The sequence below is a fragment of the Platalea leucorodia genome, assembly GCF_965183815.1.
Source record: "Platalea leucorodia genome assembly, chromosome: 14".
NCBI classification, from domain to species: domain Eukaryota; kingdom Metazoa; phylum Chordata; class Aves; order Pelecaniformes; family Threskiornithidae; genus Platalea; species Platalea leucorodia.
The window spans coordinates 1,222,745-1,246,541 of NC_138836.1; the positions used below are offsets into that span (position 1 = coordinate 1,222,745).

The 23,797-nt window shown below is 60.0% G+C and overlaps 1 protein-coding gene across 2 annotated transcripts; it reads left to right on the forward strand.

Annotated features, from left to right (window-relative positions):
* The first annotated feature begins 739 nt into the window (after window positions 1-739).
* CYGB (cytoglobin) lies at window positions 740-22,148 on the forward strand. 2 transcript variants are annotated; one of them, XM_082326838.1, is made up of 4 exons: window positions 740-1,264; window positions 12,233-12,464; window positions 13,051-13,179; window positions 21,843-22,148. In XM_082326838.1, the coding sequence occupies exons 1-4, from the start codon at window positions 1,122-1,124 to the stop codon at window positions 21,903-21,905; spliced, it is 567 nt and encodes a 188-aa protein (XP_082182964.1). In that variant the 5' UTR covers window positions 740-1,121; the 3' UTR covers window positions 21,906-22,148. The 2 variants fall into 2 exon arrangements, with proteins under 2 accessions (XP_082182964.1, XP_082182965.1); XM_082326839.1 differs by lacking the exon at window positions 21,843-22,148 and having other exon boundaries at window positions 13,051-18,570.
* Window positions 22,149-23,797: the final 1,649 nt, after the last annotated feature.

The following is a 23,797-nucleotide window of genomic DNA, read 5'->3' on the forward strand; positions in this document are numbered from 1 at the left end:
CTTCCCTTGTCTCTGATCCCCCTCTGGGGGATTGTCGGTTATTACAAGTCTCTGTAGTATTTTCCTTCTCTCTGTGCAAATGGACCGTGCTGCGGGTTTAATATGCCGGATTGTCAGGGAGCTGGAAATGGCATTTGGGTAGAAAACAGCCCGAAAGCCCAGGCACGAAGGCGGCGGGAAGCCTGGCGCGGAGGTGCTCCCGCGCTCCTCGCCCCTGCCAAGGCGCCGCCAGGAGCGATGCGATCACGGAACAGCGATAACGTACGCATTTCACGAGTGCCTTAACTCTGCACCCCTTTCCAATTCGGTCCTGCCACGAGAAGGGAGAGCAAATTCTTGTCATGAGCAAGTCCCCGTGGGACAGACCACGATCTCCTTCGGGAGGCAGAGCGACGCCGGCGGGTGGGGGCACCTCGCGCCCCGGCTCTCCGTGCAGCCCGGGCATCGGGGACGAGCGAGGGTCCGTCCCGCAGAGCACAGCCCCTGCAAATAAGGGAGCGCGAGGGGGAGAGCCGCGGCAGAGCCCAGCGCGGCCAGCGCTTGGGATAACTTTAACTCGGCGCTTTGGGTTCTGAATTTCCTCTGAGCTGTTTACAAGTGCCGAAAAAAAACTTCCAGCCCTAACCCGCCCCCCCAGCACCGTCCTGATGTTGCCCAGAACATCTCCCTCATCCCTCCCTTTCGGGGAGGAAAAAAAAGGGAAGGAGGGAGGAGTGGGAGAGAGGAGGAGAGAGGGAGAAAGTGAGCTCACGTTCACACATTGGTAAAGAGGCTGGTCTTGCAATGCCTTTGAATATTTTACTTTTAGGCAGTTCCCTATCAGTCAGCCACACACATCTGAGCCGAGCTGAAGCTAACTACAGCCACGGACAGCACTAGGAGCTCTGAAATCTAATCGCATGCATCATACCTCCAGGATATTTTTTTAAATTACATATATAAACACGCCGACAGGCAGCCGCGCTCGCACGCACACATATACATCCACACGTCGGCAGAGCCGCCAGCAGCCGCACGGCCGCTGAGCAAACACCTTGTCTCTCCTCGCAGGATATACCCGCTCGCACGCATCTCTCTTTATCTCCTCCTGGCTTCCCGGAGGATCGTGCCGGCTGTTTTTCATGGAGAAAGTCCAGGGAGAAATGGAGATTGAGAGATGGGAAAGAAGTGAAGAGATTTCAGACGCAGAAAAAAAGGTTATTCAAGAGACATGGAGCAGAGTATATGCAAACTGCGAGGACGTTGGGGTCTCCATACTCATCAGGTATTTAAAAACACACAAAAAAGAGGAAGCAGCAAATCCAACTAAATCTCTTTATAGCTGAGAGAGAGGCAGAACAATATATATAACTGAGCGGAAATGAATGACAGCGAGTGGGGAGCTGGCTGGGTGCATTCGCTGGCTGGGAGCAGGCAGGGTTTCGCAGCACTCCTCTGATTTCCACACCTTGGAGCGGGTGGCGGCGGTGGGGGGAGCGGGGGGAGCCTCGCCGGGGACTTCGGGGGAAGCGGCTTCCCTCGCAAAGGTCACCTTAGCCCGCGGACGGAGCTGGGGGCCGCGGAGGCGGGGGAGAGCAGCGCCGGGCTCTGCTCGCCGGGCTTGGGTGGGTCGGGGAGGGCTTTTTTACACCCCCCCCCATTAGCTGCGTGCGGATGGCATCGGTACGGAGCAGGCTGGCGGGTGAAATAATGCAAGTTGGGAGCCAAGATAAAACCCAAGCAGGTGTGTCTCCGAGGGCACCATCTGTCCCTCCGGTGGCAGCGTCGGCGGGAAGGAGAGCGCTGAAGTTGGCGGCGGCAGGGGGGTGCTTGGGGCACAGGCGGGAGCGGGGGGCAGCGGGGGGACGGGGACGCAGCCGCCCCAGGAGCGGGGTGGGGAGCATCGTCCGGCGGCGCGGGGCTGGGCGGCAGGGACGGGCGGCTCACGAGCCCTGCGGCTGAAACCCAAATGGGGAGATGCTCTTGAGGTGGGGAATGGAGGGATGTGGGTTTTCTTGCGTGGGCTGGGGGTGCGGCCCTTGTCTGGGTAGCCCGTGAAAGCTCCAGGCGGGAATCCCACGGGGTCCTGCGGCCGCCGGGAGCTTGGGGTATCTGTGGGGTGCAGCAGCAGCAGGCTGTTTCCCTTATTTAAGAGGGGAGAGGAGGACGGGCAGGGCAAGGAGAGGGGCAGGCGAGATGCCTGCACTGACCTGTTGGCAAAGAGCAAAGATGCTCTCCGAGAGGCAAAGCTCCCACCACCCATCCCGGGAACCAGCAACGCAGGGATCTCCCTGGGCAGGCTCCTGCCTGGACCCAGCCCCAGGCACCCCAGGTAGGAGACCGGAGGCCGGGTTGTGTCCTTCCCAGTTTGCTCCTGCGGCAGGAGGCTGTGGGTGCTCGGAAAACCCTTTGGATGGATGCGCTGTTTATTAATGCTCATCCAAAAGTTTTCCAAGAGGCTGAGAGCTATTGCCCCGAGCCCACGGGATCTGCAGAGAGCAGAGGCTCCCCGGCCGTGCTGGTGAGCAGAGCTGGTTCCCCTCCAGGCTCGCTGCCAGCACTGCAACGGGATTTTCCTAGCAAGACCCCTCCGCAGAGAACCCAAAATGACATTTGAGTCCCCTCTCCACCTCCTGCTCAAACATTTCCTTCTGGCAGAGCCAGCTGACGGCTGAGCCCATTCCCCTGGCGCCGGGCGCCGTGTAGCCGACGGGGCGGTCCAGAGGTGCGACAGCCCCGTGGCTGGGGACACCAAACCCACCGGGGCTGCGTTTGAAGCCCATGCATGGCAGAGGTCTGGGGGATGCAAAATTCCACTTTTCCCCATCCCACGAGCTTTGGCACAGGGCTTGGCCAGCAGCCGTGCAGGGCCAGCTCCTTGCCTGGCACCCGGGTCATGCCGTCGCCCCACCCGCAAGCGCAGCCGGGTGCCCCCTGCCCGTGAGCACGGGGAGGGTGGTGGGTGCCCACCGCGGGTGCCGAGGGACTCGTGGCAATGCCATGGGGGACTCACCCAGGGCAGCTCATTGCTTTTGGTGTCCCTGTGTGCAGCCCTGGGGCTCGGAGCAGGGCTGGGGACGTGAGGTGCAGTGAGGTGCAGTGAGGGGCAGCGCGATGCGGCAGGGGGGACCATGTGGATGAGCTCTGGTCCCAACTCAAACTTTCCCAGTAGAAGTTTCTGGTCGTTTTGTGTTTTTTTTTTCCAGGGAGAGTTGTGGCACCGTGGTGAGGGGTTTCCCCCCGCTGTGCCAACAGGGCAGGACTGAGCTGGCTCCTAGGGTGAACCCCAGCTCCTTGGGAGCCTTTATATGCTTGGCCATGGCACGTCCCAGCTAAACCCACCCCCTACTCCCTCGGCTAGAGCTGCCCTGGGATGCTTACAGTGAGGTCTGGACTTTCGGTGCGTGTCCCTGGGGATGGCGGTGTAATTTGGGAGAGCTACCGTCCTCTCCAGCAGCACCCGTTGGAGCAGCACCTGCCTGCATCCCTGTGCCACGGCTCCGGTGGCCGAGCTGCCCCCGGCAGCAAACCCCGTCCCCAAAGAGGGCTTCGTGCTGCTGCCCTGACCCCCGCTCCCCCTGCGAGCTCCCATGAGCTCAACCTGAGCGCCCCGGGGAGGCGCGCGCCTGGCGAAAGCAGGGCAGCCCTGGCCGGGGTTGGGAGCACCGGCGGCCGCCGCTCTCCCGGCTGCGTTTCCCAGCTGGCATCAGCCGCCGGGAGAAGTGGGTCATGCGTGGAGGCCGCTGGGAGCCCGCGCCGAGTGGTGCGGGCGGCAGCCGCTTCCCAAGACATGATTCAGCAGCTCCAGAGGTCAGGGCTGGGGAGGGGGCGGCGGGCGGCCGCCGGCGCGGTGGGAGCTGGCCTGCCAGCACGCTTTTGGGTGCGCACACATGCGATGTGCCGGGGGCTGAGAGCTGCCCCGGCCAGCCTCCGTGCCTTGCTGGTACAGGGCTGGTGTTGCTCATCGCCTTGCTGGGGAAACTGAGGCAGAAAGTGATGTGCACAAGGGGGCACAGGGACAGGGAAGGGGGATGCACGGCTGTGGGCCCCCCTTTGGGGCAACCCCGCTGTGCAGACCAGGGAAAGCAGGCAAAGCTGTTAGCAGCCACATTTCTCTTGGTGGTGTTGCGACCGGGGAGTGCCTGCGTCTGCTGGCAGAGGGTCTCCCCATGCTCTCCTGCTCCGTCCCCTCTCCATCCCTTCGGAGCTGCTGAGGGCAGGGAATGACTTTTTCCCATGTGGGAAGGGCTGGGGGTTTGCAGCACCTCTGGGGTCGAAATTAATCTGGGGCCTGATCCTGTGCTGTGAGGGCAGAGGCAGGGAGGCAGCGATGGCCACCCAAAAGGAGCAATGGGGAGGGCTGCGGTGCCGGCATCCCGCAGGAACTGGTCCAGATCCCTCTGCCCCTCCTTCAGCCCCTGCCAGCAACCTCCTCCTCCGCCCCCAGCCTTCCCATGCTTTGCAGATGGGGAAACTGAGGCACAGAGCTGGGCATCAGCTTCCCAGCCCTCCTGGCTGCTGTTAGTGCTTGAAGACACAGCAAACCCCTGCGGTCCCGCCAGCAGCACGGTGAGGTCCTGATCTTGCAGGGCCTCCGGGGTCCCCGGGGACACAAACACAAATAACGGGGGCTTCTGGCTGAGCAGCCACCGGATCATGGGAATCTGCGCTGTGTGGTTAAAACTATGTCGCTAATTGACAATTTTCTCGGTGGGGGAGCCTCACGCCAGAGGAAGCACAGTCTCCTCGCCACGCTCATCTTCCTCCTTGGGAGCTCAGGGGCCTCTGCAGGCTCCATCTCACAGCCGCTGCCTTAACCCTTGCTGGAGCTGGAGCTGGAGCCTGGACCTGCACATCTGGGGCCGTGCGTATCGGCTGGGTCGCTCCCAAGCGGGCACGCTGGCCAGCACGGCTGGGAGCCCTGGGCTGCAGCTCACCTGCAGCCTCCCCATGGCCGTGGGCTCGTTGCTGTGCCTCAGTTTCCCCATCTGTAATTTAGGACTCGGTCTTTTTTGAAAACCTCCCCTCACTGCAGAGCTCACAGCAGGGGAGCCCAGGCGTGCGAGGGGAGCAGGGCAGCCTTCAGCAGCTCTGGCATCTGCATTAGCCCTCGCTGTGCGGCGCAGGAGCCCTTCGAGCACACGGCCATCGCTCCCCAGGCACCCCCCTGTCTCTAACGCCCTCGCAGTGGTTTATTGCCAATACCCCACGCTCCGAGGCTGTGCTGGGGGATGCAAGCACCCGGGCGGCTCAGCCCTCCCGCTGCCCACCCTCCGCGGCACGCAGGGGCCGAGAGCACCCAGGCGAGCAGGGGTGAGCATCAGCGGGGGCTCGGGACCCTCGCTCCTTTGCAGAACCTGACTAAGCCTGGGACGCCAGAGCTAAAACCGCAGCCTGTCCTGACCATCACACGGGTTCGCTCCCACACCCACACACGTACTGCGGTCACAGATGTGGGACCACAAAACTTTACAGCTCCCATCAGGGGATAAAACCCAGGGATAGTTTCTAGTATCTCCCAGGCAAATCCGCACCAAATGTTAACACCGTGCCAAGCGCAGGCAATGCAACCTGCCGCAGCCACCGCAGGCGGTGCCGCATCCACGGGGTTTCTCCATCACTCCTCCATCTCTTCTCCAGACCCATCAGCTTTTCAGATTTCCAAAATCGTTACCTTCTCCATGGCTCCTGATGTGCTCTTTCCCTCTCAGGAGGTGTAGGAGGGGAAGTGAAAGGGTTGCCAACGCAGAATCAGGCCCCCGGATTTTGACAGCTGCTTAGTCTGAGCTAGCACACCTGGGTTCAGACAGCTTGCAAAGCGCTTTGAAATATAAAAGCACTCCTTGGATGCCAGACATTATTGTAAGTTTTAGGTTAAAATAGCAGAGCCTGAGTAATGAGTCTGGCAATGCAGAAAACCCTTTTTTTCCAGCTGAATCTAAAAAAACGGGTTGAATCCACCCAAAAATGGCATTTAAAGAAATTATTTTGCAGCTACCCCCAAAGCTAATGTGTTTTATGGAGGTGTCCATAGGGAAGGGGTCCGTTCTTGGCTGCTGACGGATACATTTCAGAGCAAAGCAGCTCAGAGAGATCCCCCTGCCGCAATATCGCCCTTTGAAAAGGGCCCAGTGAAAAGGCCGACCTTCTGTGCAGCGACGTCCCTGTCCCACGGCTTGCCACACGCTTGCGAATCCCTGTGGTCAAGCTGGAGAGGAGAGCCCGAGGGCAGCAGGACTCTGCTCCGCTGACGAGGACACGCACGAGGAACGTTTTCCAAAGCAGCAGCCCCCTCCCCGAGCGGGGAAGGGGGCGAGTGTGGGTTTCATAAGCTCTGTCTAGAAACGGCCCCTTTTTGTACGGCTGCGCTTTCTCTCTGATCGCAGCACCTGGAACCAGCCCCTTCGGCTGCTTCATGGCCAGGGCAGCCGCACAGGGATCCCTGCAGCACGTCCCGCACCAGCCATGGCCTCGGGGCTGCCAGCAGCTCTCGGGGTGACCCGAGAAGAGCCTTTCCCGTGTCCCCTGTCCCAGGGCTGCCCTCGCATCGCTTGCAAACCACACAGGGCTAGAAAGATCCCACTCGACACCCCGAGAGCTGCAAGGACACCCCTGGCCAAGGGAAACAAAGGTCCAGGGGGGTCCAATGCTGTCCCTGGATGGTTTCGTTGGCTATGGCTGAGGATGTGCTGGATGTGTTGGTACCAGCCCTGAAAATCCCTCCCCCGGAGCAGGAGGCGAGGGCCAAGTCTCCTCCGCTCTGCTAACCGCCTCTGTTAATGAGGCTGCTGCAGCGGAGCGGGGCCGTACCTCCGAACGCGGCTCGGCGAGCGCCCGTCTGCGGAGTTTCCGCGCTCATTAAAAGCAAGGAAATGTCAGGACAGCCCTTGGTGGGCTGGCAGGCGCTGAGCGCGGCCGGGGAACGGGGAGTGCTGGCTGGCTGGCAATCCTGCTGGAGCACAGCGCCGGGGGCGAGCGGCCAGCGGAGCCACTGGTAACGCCGAGCTGGGGCTGCTGGAAAGCGGCACGGGAGCGGTGGAGAGAAAAGGCAGTGGCAGACACCAGCAAAAATCAGGTTCCCGATTTTGCTGGACGGATGGCGGGTCCCAGCGCAGGGACCACATCCTTGTGAATCTGGGTTACCTTGTGAATCTCCACCCGGCCGGGGGTTGTCTTCCCCCCCAACCCCCTCCGCTGACCCTGGGGGTCGGGGACACACAGCCAGGCTCCAGCAAGCTCCATCCTCGCCGTATGTCTGCCTCGGAGGCAGGAGTCACGTTTTAGCATCATCTCCTGCTACCCATGGATGCTGCTGGGCCACGCTGACCCCGCTTGGCAGAGCTGTAGGAAGGGTGCCCGGTGCGGGGGGAGCTGCGGGTGGAGGGGGCCGGCGCGGCCGTCCCTGCGTGCTGCTTGCACCCAGCGGGCAGGGATGCAGGCAGGGACAGCGGTTTGGCAGCGGAGAGGGGCAGGGACACGTGTGCAGAGGATGAGGATGATGCTGTGGATGAAGGCACTGAGAGATGGGGATTGCAAGGGCCGTAAGAAACTGGAGGCGTGCGGGAAAGTGACTTTGGTGCTGTTAATTCATTTATGATCTTATGAAAGCTGTCCTTACCCCTAGCCTAAAGGTTCATCTACGTGGCCAAGAGGCTTTGGGCTGAATCCACATATGTGGCAGGGGAAGACAAGAGCAATGAGGACTTGGAGGTGTGAGTTGTGCACACACGAGCGAGCAGGACATGCCCCCGGGGCTTGCTAGCTCATGCCCACGTTATTTGGTTGCATCTTTGCTGCTGGGCCCTCTCCCACCCTCACTGGGGTGTCCTGGTCCCTCTGCCCTGGGGCTCTGCAGTGCCTGGGGCGTCACGGCCTCCGAGCCCGGCTCAGCATCGTGCTGGAGTCTGCTCCTGAGGCTTTGCAGCAGGACGTGGGCTTCACCTGGAGGAAGGCCAGCTACACCTCTTCTCCTTCAGCTGTAGCAGAAGTTGAATTTAGCATCAGTGTGTGGAGCGGGGGCTTGGCCCTTTTCCCTCCAGCCCTCCCGCGCCGGAGCTGGAGCTGCTGCCCACCACCATCTCCGCTGGTCCGTGAGCCCTTGGAGAGAGGACACGGGCAGAGCTGTGCTGCGGGGGAAGCAGGCACCGTCCTCTTACTCCAGTTAGTTTTGCCTATTTCTGTCTTACTGGGCGGTGGCATTGACATGGCTGAGACCTTGCTCACCTTGGGCTGGGAGCTGTAAACACAGGCAGCACCCATCACCCCTGCCCCAGCCTGAAAATAGGATGATAGGCTACAGGTGGCTGGGAGGAGCAGGGGGAACGTGCAGGCGAAGTGGCGAGGCAGCCCTCGGCATAATAAATAGCAGCACCACACACCACCTGCCTACCCATTATCAGCTGCTCTGTGGGCACCCGAGCAGAAAGGAGTTGGAAGGAGAGGTTTGAAAAGGGACACGGAGAGGCTCCAGGCTGCATTAGAGAGAGTCTCTCCCACGTAGAGGGACGAGGCGAGAGAAAACATGAAGGCATCAGTAGGAAAATCTAGCAAAAAAAAAAAAGCCTACAGGTGCCGGCTGGGGTTCAGCTGAAGCCTCCCAGCAGCTTCGAGGGCTCGCTGGCATTTTTGCCCCGCAGTTTGCAAACAGGGTAAGTGAAGCATCGAGGCTTTAGGTGCTCGGGGGGACGGAGCGAGCAGCTCCCTTCCCCTTTCCAGCTGGGAAAGGAAGGAGGCGGCCGGGCTGGAAGGTGTCCTCGCCGTGGGGTTTGCTCTGCAGGGCCCGGGGAGACGGGAGGAGAAGCGGCGTCTCTCCTCCAGAGTGGAAAACAGCTTCCCAGGGACTGCAGTGGGTTTGCACCTTAATTATTTCCTTTGGCTCCGCTACTGGGAGCGGTTGTGTCCTTAAAGTTGTTAAAAGGGCAAAAGAGAGGAAAAGCAATCCTGACATCCTGTCCGTTGGATCCAGATGTAGCTCGCAGAGTACAAATTAGCGAGTGCAGAATGGAATTGCTTAAAAAGAAATTTAATGAGATCGGTATGCAGGCATCTGGTTTCTATCAATCATCATTTTGTGCGATATGCAATGGTAAATATCATCTTTTTAATGACTCCGATGAAGAAAAAGAGCCCAAAACACACACGCACACATAATGAGCCAACAAAATTCCGGAGCCTGAGATGTTTGAACTCTCAAAAAATGTTCTGTAGATGGAAAAACCCCAACTGACACCTCTTCTAATTCTCTATTGTTTGAGTTATTTTATTTCTTCCTTTTTTTTTTTTCCCCCCTCCTTTCCTCTGGTTATATTTAACCTTTGTGTTAAATTAATCTTCTCTGTTTATTAACAACTACCACTGAGCGAGCTCCTTCCCTCTTTTTCTTGGTTCGACAACTCAAACATTTGCTCCAGGCCCAAAGTCCTTGCGGCAGGCGCCTGCCTTTCCCCAGCCCTGCAGAGAGGCGCTGGCCAAGCGGGGACGGCTGCAGGTCTCTGGCCGGCCACGGATTTGCTTTTCAACTTGAAGCAAAGATGGCTTGGGCTCCCCTGTTCCAGCTCTCCATCGATGAGACGGCACGCGGGGTTGAGCACGGGAGCTGTGGTTGCTGGTTTTAATCCCTCCGGCACCGCTGCCGTCCCTCTTGCAGGTCCCTTAGGAAAGCTGCTGGGCTCGGCTCTCACCGGAGGCATCGCCTTGAGGGTCTGCGAAGTGGGGAAAGGTTGGAAACCAAATATTTGGATCCTTCACTGGCCTGGTCTCACCCAGGTTGGGGACTTTTTTGGGGTTTAATCAATCTTTGCTCCTGGTGCCGCTGGCCAAAAGCAGCAGAGAGGTGGAGGTGATGCCGTGGGAGAGGCACGAAGCCTCTGCTCCTGAGGGGCATCGGCCCCAGCGGCTCCTCTCGGCCCTTCTCTTGCGGGGGGATGCCGCGATTCCTGGCGATGCAGGGGTTGGTCCCCCTTGCTGTACCCCTTCTGCTGGAAGAGCCTGGCTCAGACCAGGAATTTTTCTGAGCTTATTCCCTGGGTCTTCACAACATCATGCCCTGGAGCTGAGATCAAACAGGGCTTTTCAGGGAACTTCTGATGGTTTGGGATTCAGAGGCTTCAGTGTGCATTTTCCATCTGGCAGCCTCCGTCCCCTGCATCGGGGCAGTCTGTGGGCAGCAGGTCCCGCTGCCAGCAGCACCCCCTGCTCCCAGCGCCGGGGGGGACGCCTGCCAGAGCCGGAGGGTGAGGGGGGGAAAGATCCGCTAGCAGGGATGGCAAAACCCTTGGCTCCGACCTCGGCGGGGTGTTCGCTGTCGATAGCTGGGGGGCATTGATCTCGATGGCGGCTGGAGCTGCAGGCTCGGGGGCTGCAGCAGCTTGCCCAGAGGTGGGGAGGGACGGGACAAGGGGAGAAGGATGCTGGGGCTGGATGGAAAAAATGGTCCCATTAAAACAGAGAGGAGCATTTGTCCTGTTGGGAAATGCTCGGGGCAGAAGTCTTGAATCCTGGGAACGGTGCTATCTGCATGGCCCCAGCCAGCTCCGTCCCCTGGCCAGGGGACCGGTGTCCGTCCCTGACCACCGCTCTGACAGCTCCGAGCTGAAGGGTACGGATGGAGCCTCTGTCTCTGTGGTGACAGGAGCTGGAGGCAGCCGGGCCTGGAAACGACTTCTCCTGACAGGGACCAGATGTGTCAGGAGGAGCTTTGCCGGGGGGAGGCTGCACAACAACAAGAGGAGTTTTGTCACGAGTCCCCTCCAGGTTTTAAAAGCGACACCTTATCTCCCCCTTTCCACCTTCCTTCCTCCCCCACCCTTTCCTAAGCACACTCTTCACACCTCCAAAACCTATTTTGGGCCGTCTGATGAATCCCAGATGCCTTGGGGAAGCAACAGAAGCGGCGGTGCAGTCCAGGCGCTGCTTCACGCCGCTTCCTTGGCAATGCCCCCAAGCTTTCGCAAGCCAACGGAGCGGGGGAAGGAGGGAAGGGAGGGGGGGAAAAGGAGGATAACGAAGTGGTAAACGAGCCTGGTCCTCAATATTGTGATTATTTGTGGAGTGGTGAGTGGGGAAGAGGATCCTACCTGGTCCTGGGGGGAGGTAGGGATGGTTGGGAAAAGGGGTGGGATGGGTTCACATGGTTTGGGATGGTGCTTGGGGAGGGGGTCACGGCAGCCTGGGAGAGGGGAGGAGGCATCTGGGTGTCTGTCTGGAGCTGGGGGACGATGGGGGACAGCCCTGGGAGCCGTCTGCCACCTCCTGAGCATCCTTTGCTGGCTCTGGTCCAAGCACGGGGGGCCCAGGAGGAGGCAGGGAGAGCCCTGTTGGAGGGAGGGAGCTGGGTGAAAGCGGGGAGCAAACGCTGCTGCTGTTCTCTCCCGTGTAAATCGGGTGGAAGGGGGTGGTTAACACGACTCGAGCGTCAGCCCCGGCTGCTGAGAGCAGCTGCCTGTGGTGCTGGCATCGGTGGTGCTGGTATCGGTGGCCCCAGACCTGCACCTCGTCACCTTGTGCCCTTCAAACCCCCCAGCCCTCCACCTCCCGAGGAAGCTCAGCACCTCAGCTGCAACCACAGCTTCACTGGCTTCAGCTGCGTTTCGTTGGGGTTGATTTAATCCCACAGAAAAGAGGGTGCTCAGCCCTCCGAGGGGCAGGCTGGGTGTTTGGGGTGTCCTCGTGCCGGGGGAAAGGGCTCCTGGTACAGGTGAGCAGTGACATGAGCTCAGGGCTGAGGCCTTGCTGGCGGCTCTGGTGGGGCTGATCTGTGAGAGTCGGGGGCACCCCGGGCAGGGGGGGACTATTTTGGGTGGCAACGCAGGAGTAAAGCCCGTGGGGCCAGGAGCCCGCTGCGGGCCTGGGGAAGAGGGGCAGGGGGAGGCTGGCTGGGATAAAGAGAGGTTTTCATGCTCATCCCCCGCTCTCTGAGACAGGACACGATGTTCTGGTGTATGTGGGCACGTACACGGCATCTGGCACGCCTGGGTGGAGTCTCTGGGTACCAAGAAGCCTTGCCTCTGCTTTGCAGATGAATATCCAGCTGTAATGCCCTTGTAGCAGATAGGGAAGGCTGGGGAGAAAAGCATTAACCTGCTGATGTTTAGGCAGCTGAATGCCACAGCTCCCAGGGAATTCAATGAGAAAACCAGCCCCGGCTGTGTTAGCTGCGAGGGGGTGGTTTCCAGCATCTCCACCGCTCCATGCTTTGCTTTAACCTCTCCGCCTGCTCTCGCCCTCCTGATCTCATGTCTGTTCTTTCTTGAAGGTTTTTTGTCAACTTCCCGTCGGCCAAGCAGTACTTCAGCCAGTTCAAGCACATGGAGGACCCGCTGGAGATGGAGAGGAGCTTGCAACTGCGTAAGCACGCTCGGCGGGTCATGGGTGCCATTAACACTGTGGTGGAGAACCTCAATGACTCCGAAAAGGTCTCCTCTGTTCTGGCCCTGGTGGGCAAGGCCCACGCCCTCAAGCACAAAGTGGAGCCCATCTACTTTAAGGTAAAGGATGGGAGCAAAAAGATCTCTGGGATGCTTTAGGAATTAGGAAGAGGGCAGGAGAGAGGGAGCCGTGGCCAGCCGGTGCTGCCTGTCCTCGCCCGGAGGAGGCTGGCTGGTCGCGGGGGTGGCCAGCGTCCCACTGCCGCGCTGTCCCACGCAGACACCGTTCCCAAATGCAGCCAACGCTGGGGCATCAAGCGCCTCGGAAACCCGCCCGCCTGGGTCCTGCCCGCAGCCCCGCCGGCGTGGTTGTGGCCGTACGTCCCTTCTTTTAGAAATCAAGCATGGTAGAAGGGACTAAACAACATGAGGTGCCCAAATTGGGGAGATGCTTGAACCTGCAAGCAGCACCCCGTCATACCCAGGTCTCGGCCTCCCCCTGCTCGGGTGGGCTGGTTACCTGCCCTGTCTGTTCCCTGGGGCGTCCACAGACCTCCCGTGTGTCTGTCTGTCCCGCAGATGGTTGTCATTCCCAGCACTCAGCCACAGGATTAAACTGGGGTTGGTTTTTTTTAGGAAAAAGCTAAATTTGCTGTTAGCTGCTCCCTGGAGAGTTATTAACCCCTCACTGTCCGCCTCCCTCCAGAAACTCACTGGTGTCATGCTGGAGGTCATTGCTGAGGAATACGCCAACGACTTCACCCCGGAGGCACACGGCGCTTGGACCAAGATGAAGACCCTCATCTACACCCATGTGACGGCGGCGTACAAGGAGGTGGGCTGGGCGCAGTACCCCACCGCCACCCTGTGAGCGGCCAGCGGGGCCGGGCGAGGGGCAGGGAGGGCTTCGCTCCCCCCAGGACTTCACTCTGGTCTCTTCTCAAGATCTTCGCTCAGTCTGGGGAGCCCGGTAGGGCCAGCTCTGTCAGCTGCCAAGTCACAATTTGATCTCTATGGGGTTTAAAAACAAAGTAAATAAGCCAAAAAAATAGAACCAGGAAGGGTGTGGGTGGGTCGGGGTGACGCGGTTGCAGGGGACGCTGGAAGGGGATGCAGAGCGCGAGGGGAGAGCGTTGGTTGTTGGCTCCATCTTGCTGTCCTGGCCTGTCCATCACCACCTCCCAAATCCTGCACCATCTCAAAGTCCCTTGCACAAGTTCTGTTGTGTGGCAGTGACGTGCAGCTCCGTTCGCTGACGAATGACACGACCATCGTTTTCCATGCAAAGCCCCCGGGTAAACCTGACTCCTTGCTTTTGGGGGCATGATGCTTATGGGGACTGCCGGCTGCTCGGCTGGCACCGAAAACGCTTTGCTTTGCACTTTATCTACTCAGCTGGCAGGGTGGCAGGGCTGGGGGCTGCGGCCAGCGCCGCGCTCGGCTGTCCATCACCCTGCACCCTGGGCCAGCAGCAGCCCTCGCCCTCTCCCGTCACCCACAGTCCCTCTCCTCGGCTGGCTGTTGCAAACCCTCCTGGGGCTGGAGGGAGCGAGGGGGTGGGAGAGACGTCCTCGCCCTGCGTGAGAGAGTGGGGAAGGAGGGGGACGCCTTCTGGACGCCTCCCCTCGTGGCTCGGAGCAGGGCACGTAGGTGGGATCCCTGTGCCAGACGCAGGGAGCTGGTGAGCCCACCCGCCTCCCTTCAGCTCCCATGGGCAGCAGGGACATGCATGAGCATGGGCTTGGGTGGCACACGTTGTGCCATTGCCCTGGGAGCCGGCGTGCACGCGTCTGTCTGTCCGGCAGCCAGCAGCAGGGCGGTGCAGGGATGTAGGGCCAGGGTGGCTCTGCCCCGCTTGGTGAGAAGGGGATTCAGGCTGTGATCAGGAGGGGGAAAGATGAAGTGGACATAGCAGGAGGGGTTCCTGGGTGTGAAGAAAGGTCCCTGCTCTGTTGAAATTCATAACTAACTTGTTACATAGAGCACATTCCCGCCCTCTTGGTGAAACTGGGTTCCTTCAACTAAAGTGCCTGGTAGAAATCAACCCGCGCAGGAGCTGGGTCCCTCCTGGGGGCTGGCAGAGCTCCCGCCCGTGCCTGGCAAAGGGCTCCCCCCGACAAGACGCGGCTGCAGGGCTGGCAGCGCTCGTCCTGCCTCCAGCACCGACTCCCCCTGAAGCTGTGGGTGAGTCTGCTCGAGTTTGCTGCCTCAGTTTCCCTTTTGGTTACAAAAAAGGGAGGAGGAGCAGCCGCCCCGTTGCCTCCTGCACATGCGTGCTTGGATTTATAGGATGCTCTGGGGACTGACTCCCAAAGGATTGGGGATGAAGCATTAGATGTGCTAGGAAGCCTTGGCATCCTTGCCACCCAGTATTTCCAAAATGTGTCTGTTATTTTTAAAGCTCTAATGTCGAGGCACTGTTACCTATTGAAGCGGGAGGGAGGGTTCCCTTCTGGGATTTCCTCTGGCCTCGCTCCGCTGCTGCCCTCGGGAGCTGGCAGCTTTCCCGGGGGGACCAGCTCCTCTCCTGGGTAGCGGCTTGACGGGCAGCGAGCCCACGCTCCCCAGCTGGGATCCCCACGGCCGCCCTGGGCACCTCCCGCCCCGTCACGCCGTGGGACACTGCTGGAGGGGACAGCAGTAACTCCCCCGGGGCTGACCTCCCTCCGCCGGAGCAGCCAGCCAGAAACTCCTGCTTTGCTCACCCGCGGCCAGTTCATCTGTGCTTTTAATCATCCCCGGGGAATAGGGTTTTTTTCCTGTTTCTGGTGTTTTGCTTCCATGCCAAGGGGCTTCTCTGCCCCCCAGCCCTGGCACCACTGGGGGCGGGTGGCCAGCACTGATGCCTGCCCTGAGAAAGGCTCTCAGTGGGGTTTTACCCCCTTCCTCCACCGGCTGTAACAGCAGGTTTCTGCTCAGGGTCCGTGGGAGCCCGTACGGAGGGGCAAACCTCGGACCCCAGCCCTGCTCCTTCCATCGCTGGCGCCATGATGCTGGCACAGCCCGTGCCTGGGCAGCGGCCCTGGGGACGACTGGTCAAGGTGGCAGCGGGGGAGATGTCTTCTCCTCTCCCTCTGGGCTTGGTTAGGTGCAGCCCCGAGTCGGTGCCATCGCCCGGTGCCCTGGCTCTGGGTGAAGAGGAACCTGGGGAGGGCTCTAAGCCTCTTGGCTGCGTTCCCCAGTGCTCCTTCGCCTTCCTGCAGAGCCCTGGGACCAGGGTTAGTCCCAAAATAGCCCCACTCCACTAATGCCGCTACGGCCACTCTCTGGCCTTGCGGTTCTTTCCTCCCTATGTCCCGCAGTAGAACAGGCAGAGAGCAGCGACGGAGCCGGAGCGATGGTGTGTCCTGGGCGTCCATAGGGTGGAAATAACCGCTCAGGGCACAGCTGTCCTTGGCATGGCACTGTGCAAGGTCAGAGGGTTTATAAAGGGAAGGGACAGGCACAGGGTGACAAGTGATGCTGCTTCGCTGGGGGGGCAGGCCGTCGTTTAGGGTCAGCACCCCCAGAACTCAGCCCACCAGCCTGGACCTGTGAAGGTGCCAGCAGCTGATGCCTCCAGCTCGTGTCCGCATGTCCAAGCGGCTGCTCATCCCTTGCGCAGCTGGCGGAGGCATCTTCCAAACATCGGCTGCTGGCCGGTGTCAGGATTAGGCCCGTGCAGATGGGAAAAGACCTGTTCAGTCATTGACTTTGCTCCAGTGCAAGACTGGAGAGCGATCGCTCCAAGCAAGATTGTTGGATATCTTTTTTTTTTGGGTGCATCACGGGACTCTCATGAGCACAGCTCCACCGATCTCTGCCAAAACCTCGGGGCCAACAGCACATATTTTCGATGACTTCGTGTACTCCCCGTGCTCTGCGGATGCTGGGCCAGGGGTGTTTCCGTACAGGGACGTTTCATCTTTAGACAAAGTTCGCACATAGCTTTTGAGGTTAATATTCTCCAGGTGGGAATTTTATTTTTCAGTACAAACCCTTCCTCTCCCTTCCCACAACCAAAATTGGGCTCGGTCATGATCAGCAGGGAAGCGATTTTGGGGTGGCTGGAAAGTCCCCGTGTTCATGCCCGGCCCATGCGAGTGCCTTGGCTTTGGGGGAGCAGCAGTAAGGTCCCCCCACCTCACCTTTGGATGGGGCTTGGTTCCTTCTTTTTTTTTGTTTTGGTTTTTTTTTTTTGTTTGTTTTGCTTTTGCATCCCTAGAAAATACTGACCCATGGCCTCGTGTGCCCACGCCTGTGTGTGCTGGGCTTGGGGTTTTTTTCCAGGCACATTTTTCTAAAGCAAATCCAGATGCGTGCAGCTGCTGTCCCTTGAGGAGCCCCTCCCATCAGCCAAATTGCAGGCCAGTCAAATACATGCAAATAAAAACATGTTTATTTTTACCAGCTCTGTAGGAAGTAAGATGAAGCGGGGAGGGCAGCGGGGGCAGAGCTCGCGAGGGGAAGAGATGGCGATAAAGCGAACGCCCCCTCTTCGCTGCCCGCAGGAGAGCAGGCATTGCTTAAACTGGGGAAAATTCTCATCTGGGGAGAGATGAAAATGAACAGGAAAAGGAAAAAATACCATTCCAGAGTGACAGGGCTGATAAATGCTGTGTGGAAGAGCAGAAAGGGAGGCTGGGTCCTGGCTCTGAGCGTGGCTCTCCGGCGCATGCATGCACAGCTGCTCCCCATTACCGCCAGCCCTGGCGCTCCCCCAAACCCCCTGCAGCTGCCTGGGGACCCCCTTATCCCCCCTGCCCTTCGGCTCCCGCTCGCTGGGCACGGCATTTCGCCCCCCGGCGCGCTTGGGCTGAGATAAAGGCTCAGCTTTGCTCTCCTTGGTGGTGGCAGGCAGGGACCGACTTGCAAAGTTGCTCCCCCGAAATTCACGGGCGAGAAGCTGGGGGTTCAGGGCATGGCGCCAGCACTTGCTGGGGACCGGCTGGTCTCTCCCTTTCCCTGGGGGGGACCCCTGTGTCCCCCTTCCCCAGGGATGCTGCCAGACTGCTCCTGCTCGCTCTGCTCCTCCCTGATGCCCGTGCCGTACGGTTGCCCCCGTGGACGCCAGCCAAGCTCAGCGCAGAGCTGCCACCCCTGTAACCAGGGCAGGATCCGGCCCCTGGCTCAGCCAGCGCCTCTGCGTTAGCATCAGGGCTGGGCCTCGACCCATTGCCTGGGTGGGGAAGTCCTTGTCCCCCCTGCGAGCAGCAGATGAATGCTGGGGGGGGGAATCGGTGTCCCCAGGGCAGGGTTCCCCCCCGAGCACCCTGTCTTGGCTCCCTTTGGGGGCACCCGCTCTTATCACCCAGCTCGTACCCCCCCCAGCCCAAGGTCGACGCTGCGTTTGGTCAGCGGGAGCTCAGTGCGGGGGGGAGAAGGAAGCGTTGGGTACGGGATGGGACACAAATGCCACCCGCCCTGTCCCCCCCTCCCTACGGCCAGCGCTCACGCAGGTGTAGCTCCATAGATGCCCGGCCAGCTAGAGAGACACCCCAACGCCACCAGAGCCGTTCGGACAAGGAACCCTTAGGGCCCTTGTGCCACCACCCACATCTTCTCTCGCGGCGAGATAAACCTGAGGCAGCCGAGCCCAGGCTCTCCCGAGGGTCTCCTCTTGCATCTCTGCCAGTTTGCTCCAGTTTGCCCCAGCAAAGGGGATCCCAGCGTCTCCCCGCTCTCCGGGGAGGTGCCCAGCGACTTCAGTGGGGACCAGATTTTGGCTGGCTGGCCTCTGGTGCCGGAGCTCAGCCTTCCCTGCCCCTTGCCGTAGGGAAGCCGCCCTGGTGCGCTGATGTCGGCGCGAGGACTGCTCGGGGCCAGCGGTGCCAGACAGACGGGTGGAAGGGAAACCCGTGAGCTAACCTTGGACCAACGTATCGGAGAGGGAGGGATAAAACTACCCGCCTGGGTCTGACCTATTTAACAGACTGCGACGCTAATTATTTTCCATAGCTGAAGTTGTCTCTAATTGTTAGTATGTCTTAACCAGTCCCACCGTGACCCACAGACGTGAGCCGGCGTGGTCTGCTGTAACTCCGTGTCCTTCCTGTTACTGCTGCGGATACTCTTCATGTACGTGTTTCTCGGCGCTTCTGTGCTGGTTTTATACATGCCGTTTCGTGTACGATGGGTGTAACTTGTTTTTCTTTTTGTAGGTTTTTAGTATGTTTGTAACCGGACAGAATGGTGTTATTAAACCAAAACTTGTATCTTCAGTGGATAAATCTATCAAACCCCTCCAGCTCTTCTTGGTTTCTTTCCGGCGGGGTGGCTGCGAGGCTGGGGGTGCGGGGGGGTGCAAGGGGCTGCCCGGTGGCCCTGCACCTCTGCGGGCGCCCGCTCGCTCCGGGCACCAGCAAGGGAGCTTTGTGGCTGGAAAGCAGCAGCAAAGGGAGGAGATGTGCCCCTCGCTGCCCTTCTGCACCGAGGGCGGTAGGGGCGGCCGGGGCGTCTTACTGACGGGCTCGAGTGAGAAGGGGTCTGCTCCTCCTCCGGGCTCTTTGCTTGGCTTCCAGGTACGTTGTGCAAACCTCTGGGGTCTCTCCCTGAACCAGGAGCTCTTCCCATGCCTTCGCCAGCCTGGCCAGCCCAAAGTGCACGCAGGGAGGATGAGCTGCACGGGACCGGCTGGGAACTTTCCCTAAGAGACATCCTAAGGCTGATATGCAGCCTCCATGGCACATGAATCCGGGCAGGCACCAAGACGAAGGCTCCTCTCTGCTGCGGGAGGCAGCGGGGCAGAGCTGGACGTGAAACCTGTGGTGGTGATGGCCACGAGATGCAGCAACCGTGACTCCGAGGGCTGTGAGGTAGTTCCCAGCCTTTAAAAATAACAACTGGCTCCCTGAGCAGCAGAAGCCAAGTTTTCCATGGCTCTGTCCCACGCGGCTCCTCCTGCGCCTCTCGCTGCGGCTGAATCACGTTGCAGCGGGATGCGTCCCAGCACGGGTGGGCCACGCTGTGGTTTCCCTGCGTGGGTCTTTCCAGCTCCTGTTGCAAAACAGGCCCGTGATGTATTTGAGACCTCTGTCATATTTGATTGACGCTGGCCACCCTTTCCAAAGTTGTTGGCAGAGGACGGATGGACAGACAGACAGACGCATGTTATGGTCCCATAAGCCCCATTTCCTCGGGATGCATGGCTTAGAAAAGAAATCCGAGCCATCCTTTTTATTGTGCTCCTCTGCTGATGCCAAGTACATCAGCACAAGTCGGAACGGGCTTTCAGGGCAGGGAACGCTCATCCCACCGGGGTGGCAGAAACCACGGCACCTGGCCACAAGCGATTTTAAGGAGAGCTTAGGACCCCGGTCTGCGGCTGGGGGGCCTGAGTGGGGTGTGAGAAGGAGCAGGGCAGAGATCGGTGCCTTGGAGGCTGCCCAGGGTCTCGGGGAGCCTGGTGCCGGCTTGTCTCCTGTTGGGCTGAGAGCAGCGATGATGTTCTCCAGCCCTGCACGTGGCGGGGTAGTTCTTGCGTGGGCCCGCGCTTGGGCTTGTCTGGGGCCCCCAAACTACAGGGACTGGGGTGGCCACGCAAGGGGAGCCCGTTTCTTCCCCCACAGCTTAGCCAAACCAAGCCCAGCCAGCCGCGGCCCCGGAGAAGGGAACCAAAGGCCAAACCACGTGGGGAGGGGAATAACTGCCTGCTTCAATCTGTCTTCTCCCGCTGCGTCTTTTTTGGGGGGAAAACCGCTTGGTGCTGTTAATGCAATTAATAAGCCGTCCTCGGAGTCTCTGCCACATCCTGTATACACTTCCAGGCGGAAGCGAACGGTTAGCAAAGCCCGCACGCTGCTATGCTCCAGATGGGAAACATTGGCTTGGAAACCACAAGCGACAGGACAGGCTGGCTCGGGAGCGGGGAGGTTGTGGCGGGGACGCGAAGCTCCTAGACCTTCGCACGCGGGGCTGAGAGTAGCCAGAACAAGGGGTGGCCGCAGGGCACTGACACAGGGCTGGTTTTTCCAACGGCTTGTTGAAAAGGAGCTGGGAATTTCAGCATTACCTTGCAGGGAGAAAATATGTACACAGCCCTTCACTTCATACTAATATTTACCCCCGGATCCCGTCACTTCGGGGTGGCTGTGACGATCGTGCCGTGACCCAGACCCTGTGGTCACGCCAGTGCTCTGCAAGCGCTGGCGCAAAAGGAGACAGGGTAGGAGCCTGAGGCTCGCGGCGCACTGGGAAATTGGCCCAGGCGCCAGGGTGATGGGCTCAGGCCCTCCTGCTGCCCTGTGCCCAGGGGGGACTAAACCCCACCTTGTTTCCAAGTGTGACAGCCTGGGGATGCTGCTGGCCAGGAGGCAACCCTTGCCCGAGGAGCTGGAGGAGATCCATCTCTCAGACACCACCTCCGTGGCCCCGGTGATGTTTTCCGGGCTGGGGAGTGGAGGGAGAGGGGAATTTGATAGCTGAGGCATGGCACGGGGTGTGCTCCCAGCCCCGTCCGCCCCGCACCGCTGGCACGGGGTCCGGCGCTCCCTGCCCAGTGCCTGCCCCGTGCTGGGGAACTGCGGCTTCACAAACCCGCTGCAGATGTGGCTCGCAGGTGGCACATCTCCACCCTGTGCCCGTGTCCCGCCGGCGCCCAGTGACAGCCAAGGGGAGAGCAAGGAGGTTACTGCGAGGGACAGACAGAAATACATCTGCACGGGGGAGATTAAAAAAGAGAATCTGCAATAACTGCGCTGCACAAATACTTATTAAAACCCAGCCCCCAGGAGCTGGTGGTGGTGGTAAGTCCTCCCTTTTGTGCTGGGTGGCACAGGGTGAGAAACCTCGGGAGATCAAACCCGCAGGCTCGCACTGGCTTGAAGGACGCATCCCTTCTTCTTCTCCATTATCTGCATCGAGATAACAGCCAGGAGCTCCAAACTTTGCTGTACCAACCGCCTACGGCCACTCTCACCAGTATGGGGTTTTTGGTGGCTCCTTGCTCAGAGCAAAGCCCCCGGGGGAAAAAAAAAGCAAGAAAACCTCATCCCACCCCGGTGGGGCTGACACTGAGCAGGAGCCGGCCCTTCCTTCCGCGCCCGGCTCCTCTTCAGCTGCGCCGGCTGATATGGTTTATCTGAGCAGCACTGAATGTAAACGCTGTCAGCGCCGGCCGGGATTAATTCCCGGGAGTTTGGCAGCCGAGAGATGAAATAACATCGCTGGGGGGGGGAAGTGCACAGCTCAGGCTGAAAAATCCTCCCGGCTAATCTACAGCCAGGTTTCTCTTCTCCCAGGCACTCTTGAGAGAGAGCAAAGCCGAGGGCAGAGGGAGGATGGGAAGAGGACCAGGAGGAGGAGGAGGATGGCTCCCGGGGGGGGGCAGGCTGCCTCCCCCTCCTCTTCCTCCCCCTGGGACCCAAGGGAGTGGGGATGAATGGGAAACCACCCTTGCCCCATGGGCAGGAGCTGGCCCCACAGTGCCCAAAGCGCTTGGCCCCGCTGCCAGGGCCCCGGGGGTGGCGGGGGACACGGCCCGCAGCCCCCGCCCAGCCAAGCTGCCCTCTGGTTTTGCAGGACCCCCCGGGTGCCGGCGGAGGAAGCGGCGCTGAAGGCCCCGAGGTGCTCCCGGACACCTGAACCCGGACAGGCGGCACCGCCGAGAGAGGAGCCTCCCTCCGCGCTCCGCTCGCGGCTGGGGCGACGCGTGCCAGCCTGGGGGGCGGCTGCCGTCCCCCCGCCGGCAGCGCCGGCGCCCCTCTCCTCGGGGAGCAAACCAGCAAAAAGCACATTCCCGTCGCTCGGCGCTTTAACCACCGCGAGATCACCCCAACCAAACAGCTTGGCTGCTGGGAGGATTCCCGTCCCCACGCAGACGGGACATCTATTGCTGTTTCTTACTAATCCTTTTTATTAATTGACAAGTATACTGGCTTTAAGGGAAAGCTTTAGAAAACCACCCCGCAGATGCTGCTGTTGGAATATTCGATCAGTCTTGAGGCTGATGTTCCAAACAGCTCCTGAAATAAAATAATCATCAGGCTCTGCCGCGTCGTTGTGGTTTTATATTTATATAGCAGAGGGGTTTGTTTTGGGGATACTTTTCTAAGCAATAGTGTGATTTTCATTTACTTTCTTTAGATATTTCAGTAAATAACTACAAATTCACTTATTTTTATTGTTTTCTTGGTAGAGGAAAAAATTGGCTGGACAAAAAGCCCAGCAGTGCATGGGCAGGTAAATTGGTTTATTTTAAATGTAGGAAAGCCCACGTCTCACCTGTCTGCCGAGAGCTGTGCATCGCCCGGGCTCTGCTACCAGCAAATCATCGTTATGCTCAGGATTTAACAATATATTTCATATCTACCTACATATAATGTAGTCCTATAGACATGTTCTGAGGTCTCGGTGCTGCTTGGGAGACGCGTGGCTTCGTGTGCCCCGTGGTGCTGCCACTGTTCCCCGGGGCCGCTCGCCCTGCCCGCGCCCTGCCCGCGCCCTGCCTGCACCCTGCCTGCTGCCAGGATGCGGCCGGGCGCCTTCCGCTGGGCAGAGCGTCCCTGGCCCACGTCTGCGGGGGCACCGGGTGACGTCCACACCCGCTCTGCGGGTGACGAGGGGGTGCAAAAGGCAGGGAGCAGGTCCTGGAAATCGTACCGTCAGCTTTGGGCACCTGATGTAAAAAATAATCCTAGTGATGACGGCTGGGCGGGGGGTCAGTGAGACAGCGGCCGTGAAAACCCGCCCGTGCCATGGTCCACTTTGGGACCAGAGGCTGGCAGAGGGGTCAGGGTGACAACAGAGAGGGGTGCCTGCAGACATGTTGCGCCTACAGACACCGGGGTGCCTACGGAGAGATGTGGGTGCCAGCAGAGATGCGGGTGCTGACAAGGGTGCGCCAGGGAAGCGGCTGTTTTGGCAGGCCAGCCTTGCTCTCCGCCAAGCACCCATCTCCCCTGGGGCCTGCACCGAGGGGTGCTAAGAGGGGCCGGGGCGATGGAGGGCTGTCGTGCAGTCAGTCGGTGCTCTGCTCCCCACACCAGCCCAGCTGCTGGATGCAGCCCGGCTCGGTGCCGGCGGCAGGCAGGTAACCTGTCCGAAGGTGAACGCAGATGGCTGCGCAGGCAAACACCGTGCTGCAGCCTCCGCTCAGCTGGCCGCGGACCCGCTGAGCCTGGCACAGCTCGTCCTGCCGCCCGAGCAGCTGCAGGGGGGAGGTAGGCAAGGCAAGGGGGATGCTCAGGGACAAACGGACGGCTTCTCCTCCCAGCTCGCCTGCCCAAGGACACCCGGCAGGCAAGAAGGTTCAGCCTCTTGCAGCGCTGCCGTTCCAGCAGTACACGTTGCATTCAGCTCCACAAACCAGAACCAGGACAGGAGACAGTCGCAGCTCAGCACCAGGCAGCCCAGCATCTCCCAGCCTGGCCTGCGCCTGCAGGCTTGGGCTCGGCAGCAGGAGCCGCTGGGAAGGCTGGATAACTAGCAGCGGGCAAGGAAGATATTGCTTCTCAAAGGTCACCGCTTCCTCCGCG

Coding starts and splice junctions, on each gene's coding strand:
- CYGB (XM_082326838.1), top strand. CDS start 1,122: ATGGAGAAAGTCCAGGGAGAAATGGAGATTGAGAGATGGGAAAGAAGT. Junction 1,265..12,232: donor GGGGTCTCCATACTCATCAG/GTATTTAAAAAC, acceptor TCTTTCTTGAAG/GTTTTTTGTCAACTTCCCGT. Junction 13,180..21,842: donor TGACGGCGGCGTACAAGGAG/GTGGGCTGGGCG, acceptor CTGGTTTTGCAG/GACCCCCCGGGTGCCGGCGG.